Source organism: Trichosurus vulpecula, chromosome 1 (assembly GCF_011100635.1).
Source record: "Trichosurus vulpecula isolate mTriVul1 chromosome 1, mTriVul1.pri, whole genome shotgun sequence".
Classification (NCBI taxonomy): domain Eukaryota; kingdom Metazoa; phylum Chordata; class Mammalia; order Diprotodontia; family Phalangeridae; genus Trichosurus; species Trichosurus vulpecula.
The window spans coordinates 7,915,606-7,929,059 of NC_050573.1; the positions used below are offsets into that span (position 1 = coordinate 7,915,606).

The following is a 13,454-nucleotide window of genomic DNA, read 5'->3' on the forward strand; positions in this document are numbered from 1 at the left end:
TGCCCTTGAGCTCTGCTGTCTTCCCTGCCAAGGTTCAGAACAGGGCTCATCCCACCTGGGGACATCATAGAGGATACACCCTGGAGCCCATCACTCTACATCAAGAGAGGCCCCAGTACAACTCATCCTCCTCCACAGCAATTGAGATGAGTGGACATGGCGATGATGTGGTCTGCTCAAGGAGACACATAGCTTACTTTTTCTAGGCCCCGCCGGATGTCTGACGACAAAAAGTCATGCCACAAAACCTTTGAGAGCATTTTTATTTAGGGTAGCAGAATGGAATTGCAGAACCTTAGAAAGTCTATACCACAACGAGGTGGTGGTGGTGGGGGGAGGGTAGAGTATGCTGTAGTTTGGGGAAGGGGAAGGATGCTGAGAATTCAGCACATTGTCAGGGAACAGTTAAGGAGCAGGAGTGAAGTCCTGAGTGATCCAAGGACAGTCAGCACCTCCTCATCCACCATCACACACATCCATTTGGTTCTCACTATGGCAGAAGCTTCTCCCCCCACCCCCCACCCCCTTGCACAACTTCCCCTCATTAGCTCTTTACACAAAAGCCACAGCTTGGGAGGCAAACAACAAAACCCACTGCTCTACATCAGTCGCCCACCTGGTGGCCCAGAACAGCATCCAGGCGGCTCACATCCACACACTTTCCAAGTGCCTGGCCGCGGAGGTTCCCTCTCAATGGCATTAACCTGAGAGGCTGACAGTCAGAAAAGTCTAAATACTATGAGAGAGAAGCAAGTGTTATCAAAAGAGGAAAGGACTAGACAGTTTCCAAGAACGGCAAACATTTCCCGTTCAGAGGCAATAACAGGACAGACAGTGGCTTGGTCTGATGTAGGAGGTAAACACGCTTTTGTTTGACAGAATCTGGCATTTTATTACAAATCCAAAGAAGTCGGGAAACAAAGTCCGTACCAATTTTCAGCAAATGAAGAGACAGTGGTGGTTGTGTTGATGATGGGTGCCCCTCCACCCTCTGAAAACACGGCATCCCCCAAATGCAGCTGGGCACCCCATTTCCTGGAGAGGGCTGAAGAAGCTGGGGATATTTACAGGCCAGCAACGTGGTCACTGACAAATGAAAACTTCATAAACCTCCCACTTTTGCACAGACAAAAAGCAGAGTCCCCTACATGTCTCAATGCCCCGGGGAGAAAAATGTTAAACTCTTGAATCATCCCTTCCTCCATGGCCTAGCCCTCCTCAGCAACTAGATTAGGCTAAAGATTTGAGATCATTTGGAACAAGATTTTAAGAACTGAGAAAGTAAGTCAATCTTACATCACCAGAATTTACCACAGCAAGTATCTGGGTATCAACAATGGATATTTTCTAGCATCTCACTTACTGATTTATTTGGGGGTGGGGGGAGAACGACTATTTATTTATTTTAAGAGACAGTAACATTTTAATCCTTTTAATTCCATATGATTGCAAATCTATAATCACTTTTTATTTCTACCAAAAAAAGCAGTCAAAATGCTTACAACATGAAAAAACAAAACCCAAACAACCATCCTTAAGGGGTAGCAAAAGATCTTCCCAGTTGAAGGCTGCCTCACCCAGGGGGAGGGGGCAAAGGAAAGAGAAGCCACCCTTGTCCAGAGAGGCCCTTCTAAATGACTCTAAAAAAGGGACTGGGGGGAGGAAGGGTGATGACCCTGACCTGGACCAGTGACACCTTTAGGTGTTAGAAGCAGAATCCCAAACTCAAATTTCTTTCTCTAAGATAATGAAAGAATTCAACAGTGGGGACAAGGGGAGGGGCTTAGCCAAAAATTTCCAGTCCATTCTGATACAAAGTTCTATACTCTGATGGAAAACAATGTGAGCTTCCACTGTCACATGGTATCAGTATGCATTTAACAGGAGAAGAGGCGGTGTAGGACCCTGCTCAGCCCATTGCAAAAGCTGCTTCCAACCTGGCTAGTCAGCCTGCAGACCCCAAGTACAAATAGGCACCAGCACAGTGCTGACAGCTCTTCCCCTCCTGGGGCGGCTCTGGAGCCAGGCTGTAATTCAATCACACACACAGACAACAGGGGATCTGCCCTTTTAATCGACATCATTTTGATAACATCAGCCAGATTTACACAACAGCCAGGCTCCTTCCTCATTTGGGTTTCTCAGCGGTTACAAAGTCACAACCCAGATCTCACAAAGCATAGAGCCACAGGGAGGGAAGGCAATTGGACTGCTGGATATTAGGCCATGTTCTTTCGGGGCTTGGGGTGGGGGGAAAGGGAAGAGGTTGAATGGGGGGTTCCAAGGCATTGTTCTGGGGACAGGGAGTGTGATTAAAAAGAACTCAATAAAATAAGACCTACAAAGGGGAAGGGAGGGAATGAGGAGTGTGCACCACTCACTAACTTTCTGTTTTAAACCTGAAGAGAAACTGAAGATTTGGGAGAGATTTGGGCAAGAAAAGAACACACCATCCTTTAAGGTAGATTGAAGCAGTGATTTTTAAAACAAAGAAATCAGAACTAGAACATCTTAAATTTTTAATCCTTTCTTTACAGGTTTACCTAGACCACTTTTGATTAAGAAAACTGTAGAAAGTTAGTAACTGCCACAAGTTAACGCCAGGAGGTGGCCCCTGTCAATTTCCCAAAGAGTCCTGGTTGCGGGGTGTTGGAAATGCTCCGGGTCTCCGCTCGCCCTGGTTGGAATCAATCACGGAAGATTTAGTCCACGGGTCGCTTTTCCCCATATTTCTTTGTAAACTCTTCAGCGTTCTTACAGAATTTTTTACGGTCCTTAGAGTACTCTTCAGCTAGGTCAGCCCGAAGGGGGTGCTCAGGCTGGGGGTCGTTCACCAGTGCTATGAGGGACTGGATGACTGCCAAGAGAAGGACAAGGGCTGTCAGTGGTTAGAGCATTCACCTTTGCATTGCTAGAGAGCTCAGGGCTCTTGGAGCTGTAGTCAGGGTGCAGACCACCAGACAAAACCATCCACTACAACACTGAGGAATGAACGCTCCCGCCCACATATGAGGAGTCAGGGAGAAGTGACTGGCCAAGCTCTTCAGTCTAATCGGGATTCAAACCTCGAAAAAGAATCCTAGAACCACAAACCATGAGCATGAGAAGGGACCTCAGGATTAAGTGTGGTGTCCACATATCACAGGATCATGGACTGAGAGCTGGAAGGAGCCTTGGAGGTCACTGATCTCCAACCAACACCCTCAGAGCTTGTCCATGGTCCTAAAGGAGGTAAGCAGCAGCATCAGCATCTGAACTCAGGGACTCTTTTGAATTACCCATGATCCTAGAGTCCAACAGCTCATTTTTACAAAGAAAGGCCACAAAGTCATTTGGTCAGTGGCCAGATGGGCCAGAGAGCCAGCCTTCAAGGTTCCAGGCCAACACCCACCGACTGTCTGTCCCCCCAGGTGCTGCCTACCCATCTGCCATCATATCTGCTGGAGCAACAGCATGCTCCACTTCATTTCCAAGGATGGTGTACCTTACTCTCCTCAGATGGGGGACAATGAAACCCAGCTCTGAGGGACCCACCTCAATTCACAAGAAGATGAAGTAGGAAAGGGGTCACGGGTACAAGCTGGGATATCAGCTAAAGGAGCAGGGCAGAATAACATATGCACCAGGAACCTATTCTGCAGAGGGGCCCACTCTGGGTGCAGAGGCACCAAGGAAGAGAACTGACACTGCTCTCAGCCTCAAGGGACGAGCCTTGTACCCCAATAACTATGGTTAGAATGGGGTGAAGGACCCAGGCGGAGCCCTGAGAAGTCAGAGAAAGCCTCTCTGCCTTGGATGCTGAAGAGAAAAATTTAGAGAGACAGTTGTAAGGGAATCCCTAATATTGAAGTCACCTGGCTGAGTCAGACTTGGAAGGCCTTGAATGGCAGGGCCTGAACTAGGGGGGGTGGCACCAGAAGGGCATGGACACAGGGGAGAGGTCAGGAGAAGGCAGAATCGAGAGGAACTGGCGGCTAGCATGGGGGCAATGGGGAGGAAGGGGGGATGTCCTCAACAGGCAGGCCTTTGAAGAGGACGGTGAATTCCACCTTGGATGTGTTGAACTTAAGACATCAGCATGACAGTCCAGCAGAGATCTCCAAGAGATAGTGGGATGGCTATCCCATGGAGATCACAGCGGGAGCAAGACAGGAGTTGTGTGTGCAGAGGTGGGGTGAAAGAAGCGCCAAAGGGGCATCCACATTGAGGAGTCAAAGGAGAGAGAATCGGGAGGAAGCGGTGTCCTGGAAGCCAAGGAAAGGGAAAAGAAAAGGTCACGTGGTGGGGCTGTGGTGGCCAAGACTTCCCTGGTGACCTTGGGAAAACAAGCTTCCTTAGTGAGGGAAGACAACAGAGGCCAGATTGCACAGGGCTGAGAGAGACGAGAAATGGTGAGGAAGTAGACACATCAAGTCTCAACTACTTCTGGAGGGGAGTTGGAAAGATCTGAGTTCAAATATGCCTCTGCCACACTAACTGCATGCCCCCAGACAAGGGGAAGCTATGGAACCACCATTATCTTTTGTTCTAAGAAACAAGGAATGAAGGAGTGGCAGGGCAGGATCAAGGAATTAAGACCTGACTATTGATGCTGACAGGTCTTCTAATGTGATTGTTCTGTAATACTGATTCACTACTGGAGGGAGGCAGAAAGGGGCACTCTACATGCCCACGCAGGTGCCAGCTCGCTGATTAAGGACACGTGGGACCTGAGGACAGAGAAGTGAGAGCAGGAGAAGGAACAGGCTAGGGCCTAACTAGAACTGAGAGGAAGAACACACAGGGGACAGACAGGAGAGGATGGGTGGCACATGGGGACCAGAGAAGACACAGAGGAACTGAGCTAAACCCCCTCTGGTGGTTTGCTTGCTCCTTTTGCTTTCACTTGGAGGTTTTTTGGCACAGTACAGTAAAGTTAACATAGGTTTTTTTTTGGAATGTGGATTTCTTTCAGAATTCTTTATATAAAGTTAAATTTGCATAATGCAAATTTATGTAAAGTGAGAACTGTCCTAAGATCCTAAGGATCTCCCTGCTCCAACAGTGCCAAAGGTAACTCACAGGTGTTTGGTCTGGTTTCTTTCAGTAAATTTGAGGCAAGGTTATCCAATTCAAGATAGGAGGAGGCAGGGAACCAATTAGCAGTGGACCATGGAGTACAGCAAAGCACTGGGGCTTCCTCTACTAGATCTGAAGCTCAGGAGGAAGAAAAGGCCATAGCGGGGTCACCCCAAGAGCCGGCACGCACATGGCAGCAACAGCAGGAGACCAAGGAGCAAAGGCATCAAGGGAAAAGGCGAGCGAGCCACTGTATCAGAGGGAAGCCCTGAGAAGACCTTGGCCCTGGACCAGAGCTCTGGTTAAAGAGCTAGAGGGCCACAAGACAAAACAAAACACAGAATAATGTCAATATTCAGGAACCCTAGCGCTAAGCAAAGGGTGAGGAAGCCAGAAACAGGGACAGGAGCACCCTGCCAGCTCTAGGCCCAGGTGGCCGGTGAACACGACCAAGGGAAGGAATACCAGGCCTCCTAATGACGTCGTCCCCAGAAGCAATGCAGAAAAGACATGGGAGTCAGCAGTCATGGAATCAAAATCTACCTCTGACACTCACTGGTTAGCTGTGTAGCCACTCTTATGGCTTTCAACCTCTCTGGACCTCAGTTTCCTCATCTGGCTACCGTAACACCCAAAATCTCAGCACTAGCAGAACGCTTGCAGGCCCTAAGTCAAGCCCCACTGTAATGAGGTTTCCCATGGGCCCCAGCCTTGGCCTGTGGCTATTCAGCAGTTGCCTGAAGGCCCTGAGGGAGGAGCATCCACTACTTTCCCCAAATCAAGCCTCCAAAAAGCTCTTTCCCCTGCTCTTAGCTCTGCCTGCCTCTATAAAATGGACACGATGGTGCCAGCCCCAGCTCCCCCCACCCCAACCCCCTATAGGGTTTGGTAAAGGAAGTGCTTTGTAAACAGGAAAGCAGAATTATTATAGACTGTGCGCCTGGGACATAAAAGCAGGCCCTCTGCCAGGGCCACCCTTATAGTGCAGCCCCAAGGTCTTCAGGACCCCATCTCCTGCACTCTCTCCAATCCTCCATGTCTGTCCTACAGTGGGGGGCCAGAGCCGCCCTATTCCTCTTCTGTCCCACTTCTTCTGAAGCCTTTCTGCCCTGGCTCCCAAGATGATACAAGTTGGCCGTGCACATGGCTAACGAGCCCCTCTGGCTCTGGCCAGGCCTTCCCCAGCTGGTATTTGTGAAGCTGGTGTTCGGAACCCAAACGCAGGACCTGCCATTTATCCCAATCACATTCAATCCTCCATCCTATCCTTCTATGTAGGGGTGACGCCTTAGAACGTGCACTCTGCTGTCCCTGTACCTGTGTTAGCTTTCTCTCACTGGCACAAGAAAGCTTGCTGGAAACCTCACAAGCATCTTTAAGGTGTGAATTCTGCCATCACGGCCAAATCAGCTCTGGTTTTAAGAATAAGTTTCTAGGAACTCTGGCATGACTTCAGAAGGCTCCCCACCTGTTCACTGCAGGTCTGAAATTCCCGCTAGGGACCTCGGGCATCAGTAGACCAGGGCTGGGCTGCCAGCTCTCCCTACTCACTGGCCATGGCCGATTCACCCTCTGAATCCTACTGACCTCTCAGATCTGTTACCAAGCTCAGAGAGAGCTAACGAATATGGAAGCAGTCCAGCAATGGGTAAAATGGGTCTTGCACCAGGTGGGGTGCTGCACTTGGGATGGGGCAAACCAGAATGTGCAGGGCTGGCCCTACCATGTCCTAGGCAGATCTCAAGGACAAATGACCTCTCTAGGCCCCTCTTTTCTCCTCCCTACAATGGAGAGAGAACCATGTGCCCTACTGAGCTAACAGGGGTGGTACAAGGTGGGCAGTGTAACAAAAATGGGTAGATGAGAGCTTGAGACATCAAAGAAAGGCTTTTAGCCTTGGTACTTGTGGCCCAACTCCAAAGCAAAGCCAGCGTCACCCACAGAAGACAAGCCTGAGGGCATTCTGCAGCCTGTCCCTTGTGACACCCACAGTCCTGTTTATAGCTCAGGGTGCAAACTTTTGCTGGACCTGTCTTTGTCCTATGGGATCTTCCCTTCAGGGTTCTTGGGATGCCCTGCTGTGGTCTGAAGGGCATGGTGGATTGCCTAAGGCCGAGCAGTGAAACAACAACGGCTCAGGCAGGTGTGCCCAACCTCAAGAGGCTGGCCATTGGCCAACAGTTGCTGCTAGCAGAAGCCTTGGCCCAAAGGCCAGGAATTCCACCCCCCTCCACAGCTATTCAAAAAGGTGTAGAGGCTTGGCATCAGTGTCAGAAGGAAGGGAAGCAGAGCTGAGAGAGCAGAGATCCTTGGGACAGTGGCATTTGAGAGGAAACAAGAAACATCTACAGGGAAAGGGGCAAATAGTCTGGCAGAAAATTGGCCCCCAAAGGAGAAATCCTTCCCTCTAACCCCTCAGGAGCCCTCTGGGCCCCCAGTGGGCCTAAGCTGAGCGGGGAGCCTCCTCCAGAGAAGACGGAGTCCTTTCCAAAGAAGATGGGTCAAGAGAGCTCCTGGCAGCATTGCTGAAGCCCCTGAAGGGCTCCAGGAGGCCACTTAGTTCAACCTTCTCAATTTTATAGAGGAAAATCATGAACTTAAGAGAGGTGAGCAGCTCTGCCCAAGGTCCTGGGGCCAGTAAATGTCAGAGCCAGGTTTCAAAGTCACACAGTCTTATTCAACCTCGTGGGGGCCTCTTCCACCAACACAGGCAGCAGCCCACCCACATCTTCTTGTGTGGCCTATCTTAACTGCTGCCATTGTGACCAATTCTGAAGTGACCAACCTCATTGAGCTAAACTCCTAAGGGCCTCATCCATCACCCATCTTCTCAGCCTTTTGGGTTTGGAAGGATCTGCCAGAACACACCTGCCCCTGCCATTGAAAGTTCATGGACACCCCACTCCAAACCATCTGGTGGAGGTCACCTTCTTCTCAGAGAAAGTGAAGAGCATGGAGGTTCCTGAGAATATTCCAACAGAGTCATCAAGATGGTTTCTCTCTCCAATGACCTGGCTTTCTTTCTGAAGCCTTTGATACATGTGGTCATCATCAAAGTTCAGGAGGACACGGAATGGGAAGGTGCTTGGCCGCTGGGGCCCTAGAGCACTTTTGGTGAAGCTGGGGAGCACAGGGAAAAGAAGGGAGGAGTTCCCTAGTGAGAGGAGGAAGAAGGACTGGCAGCCACCAATGGTGGTAGAGATGTGCTCTTGGATGTGTCAAGGGCACTGGAAAGCTTGCCAGCTGCTGATACCCCCTTGTTCCTGCTGCCTCTGCCATACGCACTCTGAGCTCTCTCCTCCCTCCCTGCTTCCAGTCTTCTTACCTGCACTCATGATGGACATCCCCCAGCCTGGTTTTCCTAACTCTGGTCTCTTCCATCAAGCCTCCACAACACTGCCCAAATAACCTGCCTTTTAGGTCTCTCTCCACTTCACAAACCTGGAGTGGTTCCTGATCTCAGTCATCAATACTTACTGACTGACAGGCCATCCCTATCTCCAGAAGGTGGTCCCCTCGATCTGGCTTTCTCCCCGCTAGTCTCCTGGAGGCCTTCCTCCTGCCTACAAACATGCCCCAGACCAGCCCAGCTGGTAAAGCTCTTAGCTCACCTCTCTCCTTGAGAAGCCATTGACAAGTTCCCCACTTCTCTCACACTCTGCAGTCTGGATGTGACCTCACCGTTCTACCCAAACTGCCTGATCCTGCTCCCAAAGGTCTTAGATGCCAAATCCAGCAGCCTTTTCTCCACCATCATTCGCCTTGAGCTCTCTGTAGCCTCTAACATGGGTCAATGTCATCTCCTCCTTGACTCTCTCTTTCCTGGTTCTTCTCCTACCTATCTGGCCATGGATCCTCCTCCAGGTCACACCCTTTCACTACAGGTGACCCCAGAACTCTGTTCTTCTCAGTCTGTCCTGCTGTACCTGGCAATCTCATCAGTTCCCATGGTCTGAATGGTCCTGGGCTAATGACTCTCCAATCCACTTGTCAGCCCTAACCTCCCTGCTGGCCTTAACTCATTCATCTACAAGTCAATGTCCTGTAGACATTTTCAACTGAAATGCCCCAAACTTCATGATTCCTCTGCCCTCTTCCCTAGTCCTTTGAGGATCACCACGATGGCTCATCCCCAGCTCCTCCCTCTCCCAAATCACGTTCAATCAGTCGTCAGGTGCTGTCATGTCATGTGCACCTTCTTGTCTCCTGTATCTGCCCCCTCCTCTCCTCTGACACCTTGTGTCTCACCCCACTTCTGGCCCTCCTCAAGTCAACCGTCAGAGTGATCTGTGGCTCCCTATTGGCCCCAGGATGAAATACCAAATGCTCTCACTGGTGTCCAAAACCCTTCCTAACTTAGCCTCCTCCCACCTTTCCTGGCAAAAGCCCTTCCTGACTTAGCCTCCTCCCTCCTTTCCTGGCATCTAACACCTTAATCCCTTCTCTGTCCACTATGATTAAGTAGCAATGACCTCCTGCTGGTCACTGACTTTGACGCTCAATCTCCTAAGCATCTCTCTGCCCCCCGGCTTCCCCATTTATCCTGCGTGTCTCCCGTTTGTATAAAGCTGTTGGCATGCTGTCTTCCCTTATCTGGCGGTGAGCTCCAGGGAAAGAGGGCCTGGTCTGTGCTTCTTCCCATCTCGAGGAGTTAGTATAGCACCTGCTTCCTAAGGGCTAGCCAACTGACTGACTACTGAGTGAATAAAGTATCAAGAGACCGTGTGGGACTTCACGTCTGCTCACAACCACAGTCGGCACCCCAGCTAAGCTGGCATCCCCACGTGCCTTCACGCCTTCAGCTCTCAAAGCTGCCAAAAAGCTACGGCTTTTCTCAGAGCCCACCCAGCAGCAGCACAGTTACCTGCCTGTGTACTTGTCCCTCCTTCCTCAGAATCCTGGCAGCTTCTTAAGGGAAGGGGAGTCCCATCCTGGGCACCAAGCACTAAAGGCGAAGAGCATAAATGTTCCTTTAAGAATGGATCGAAGGATGTGGGCATATTTAACCTAGAGTTTGAGGCACCCGGAGGCGGGTCAAGGGAAGGCCATGGCTACTTCAAATGATCAGAAGTGCTTTCTAGGAGAAGTTGGCTTCCTCCATTTTCTGTGTATCCCCAGAGTGGGGGCAGATTCTGACTCACCATAAGAGTGCCCTGGTACTGCTGAATCGTCTGTCTGGCCCCATGAGGGCTGGGACCAAGGGTTAGTCTTATTTTCTCTGTCTGCCTGGCACAGTGATAATCATATCAAAGAATACAATCCATAATTCTGTTCTTGTTCGGTTGCATCCAAGTCTTCCCGACCCCATCTGGGGTTTTCTCAGCAGAGACACTGCAGCAGTTTGCCATTTTCTTCTCCAGCTCATTTGACAGATGAGGAAACTGAGGCCAACAGGGTGAAGTGACTTGCCCAAAGTCACATGGCTGGTAAGTGTCTGAGGCCAGATCTGAACTTAGGAAAATGAATCTTTCTTACTTGTGGCCCAACGCTCTATCCACTGTGCCACCTAGCTGCTCTCCTCGGTCCAAAGTGGAAGAGCCCTATCAATAAAACCTTCAGGCCAAAGCTGGATGGTCCATTTATCACGGATACTGTAGAAGCAAGTTCCTCCGTAGGGCGATGGCCTAAATTAGGGGTTCTGAACCTCTTCTGCATCATGATCTCTCTGGAAATCTGGAGAAGCCTATGGACCCCTTCCCAAAATATTTTTCAAGCATAAAATAAAATTCACAGAGCTACAAAGGAAACTGATTACAGTGAGATAGTTAAGAAATGACCAGATGATCTCTTAGGTCCCTTCTTCCAGCTCTAGGAGTCAATGACAGTATCAAGAGCAGAGAGGGACTGGTCAGGGGAGCAAAGCCCTATGGGAGGCAGAGGGGAAGGGCCCAAAAACGTCAATGGAAAAGCTGTTAGCAATCAATCCCCAGGGATGAGCCAAGCAGACACGAGCGGAGGTTAGGAATCTGCTAGGATGTGAGCGCCGCTGTCCTGTAGTCAGTGTTTGTGACTTCCCTCCCATCAGCCCTTGCTCCCTGCACCAAAGCTGAGGTTGCTTTCTCTCTACCAGCTGCAGCAGCTGAGAAAGGCCTGATGCCAAGGCCAGCAGCACCTGCAGGGGCTCCCAGACTGCTGGGCCAGGCTTTGTTCCACAGGATCCCCACTTCCAGCTTGGGAGGCCCTCCCAGAGCAGGTGCCCCCAGCAAAGGCTTGGCGGTGGGAAGGTTCCGTGTCCCACCACAGGGCAGCAAACAAGAACTTTCTAGAGCTCCGTCCTCCTAACCTCTAACTTAGTTAAGGCCTGTGGCTCAAGCTGTCGCATCTCTGTGTTCCTGAGGAAAACAAGGCTCCAAAAGGGATTCCATATGGGAGACAAACTCCCTTAGTCGGTGCTTGTCTGCTCCTACCAGGTCCTTCCCAATAGTTACTGATCTGCAGTCTCACTGTGCTCGTGGTGAATACAGAGAAGAAGGCCCAAGAGGCCTGAGATTCATACAAAAGCAAACCCCCTATTGCACAAAGATGAAGCGTGTTCCCAGAGGCTAGAGCCAGGAGAGATCTTTCCCTTCTCACTGGATCCTGCCATCTACTTTAGGAGGAAGGCAGGAAGAAAAAACATGCCCCAAGTAGTCCACGGGGTAAGTCCCAGAATGAAGAGGAGGGCACAGGCAGTTCTAGAGTGCCTACTGGGTGTCAGGTGTTTTACTAATACGATCTCATTGGACCCCCATAACCAACACCACCCCAACACAAAAAGGCAGGATTCAATGAGGACACCAGGCTGGCTTAGCTGTGAGAACTATGAGCAAGTCACGACTCCTATCCTGCCCTCATCTGTGAGACGGGGATCATCCACTGGGGGCTTGGGAAGTGAGGACCCCAAGAGTCTCAGATCACTGTATGACTGTTAACACTGAAGATCACAAGGTGAATCAAGAGCAGAGCCCGGACCTGAATGTGAGTCTCCCAACATTTACTCAGATCCCCCTCCAGGAAGTGGGGTGGAAGACCCCCCTCTTCTAAGAAAGAGGGTGAAGGATTTCAGGATGTGCAGACCTTGGCTCAGACTGACCATTCAGTGAAAAGGATGCAGGAGACAGCATGAGGGCCCCCGACTTCACATGCCAGGAACCAAGCCAGGCAGGCTGGAGGGGAGAGCTTGGGCTGCCAAGCTGCCTCATACTCCCCACAGGCAGCTCAGTCTACTGGCTCTCATCTCACAGGGTACTCCCAACACTCCCACGTGTGTACTCAAAACAACATGAGCCCTAAAGAAAAGTCTATGCAAATGTTGCAGCTCAAATTCAGAAGATGGACTACATTAACGGTAAGCACAAAAGCTTTTGGTCAAAAGAAGGCTCAGCAATTTTGAATTGCCAGGCCGTGTAGTTCATAGACCATGCAGTGCTGGAGCTGGAAGGGCCTGGAGAGGGCAGAGAGTCCATGCATCCAACTCTCTCAGAAAGTGTGGGCATGGCAACACGGTGAAGTCACTGGCAGAGCCCACACCAGCGTGGCCAGCACAATGAAGTCACCAGGGGAGCCCATGGCATCATGGCAGTACGGTGAAGTCACCGGTACAGTGAAGTCACCGGTGGAGCTGGCGCCAGTGTGGCCGGCATGGTAAAGTCACTGGCAGAGCCCACAGCAGTGTGGCCAGCAGAGTGAAGTCACTGGCACAGTGAAGTCACTGGTGGAGCCAGAGCCAGTGTGGCTGGCATGGTGAAGTCACTGGCAGAGCCCACACCAGCATGGCCAGTACAGTGAAGTCACCAGCGGAGCCAGCACTCCAAGTCTGATCTCCTGACTCCAGCCCAGGCCTCTTTCCATCCAGGTGTGTCTGTGTGAATCCATGCAGCGCACTGCTAACCCAGGAGGGCTATCTCCAGATTCCATGCTATTCCCTGGCAGGGCCAGTTCAGGGACAGAGGGACCTGCCTGGGAGTCTGACTCCTCAGGGTTTCAGTGATCAGATGCCAACAGGCATCCTCATTGGCAGCAGGTTTCACAGAAGCACTTACTGTGTACCAGGAACTGGGCTAAATGCTGGGATACATAGGGAGGCAATGGACAGCTCCTGAGGAGCTCCTAGTCTAGTAGGGGAGACAACATGACAGCAATGGACCAATAAGCTGGTGCCTGGAGAGAGTGGTGGTCATCTCTGAGGGAAGGCTTTTGGTGGGAAACCTAATGCTGTGTCCCAAGGTTCCCCTGGGCACCCTCTGCTCTCCTATATTTTACCAGGCTGCTGGGAAGCACGGACTTCCCCAGTCTTTCCCGAGAGGAGTCAGGATACTGGGAGGAGAGAAAACCAGAAAGAAGCATCCCAAGTGCCCAGGCAACTGGGCTGTCACTCAGCATCACTTCCTGGGCTTCCACCAGCAGCAGGCCTTTCT

The 13,454-nt window shown here is 50.9% G+C and overlaps 1 protein-coding gene across 1 annotated transcript in view; it reads right to left on the reverse strand.

Annotated features, from left to right (window-relative positions):
• Positions 1-244: 244 nt before the first annotated feature.
• The window catches only part of UBE2L3 (ubiquitin conjugating enzyme E2 L3), a 63,015-nt gene continuing 49,805 nt past the window's right edge, over positions 245-13,454 (reverse strand). Inside the window, exon 4 of the mRNA XM_036756741.1 lies at positions 245-2,857. Coding sequence (XP_036612636.1) covers positions 2,703-2,857 — 155 coding nt within the window. The 3' untranslated portion in view covers positions 245-2,702. The remainder of the gene's footprint in view (positions 2,858-13,454) is intronic.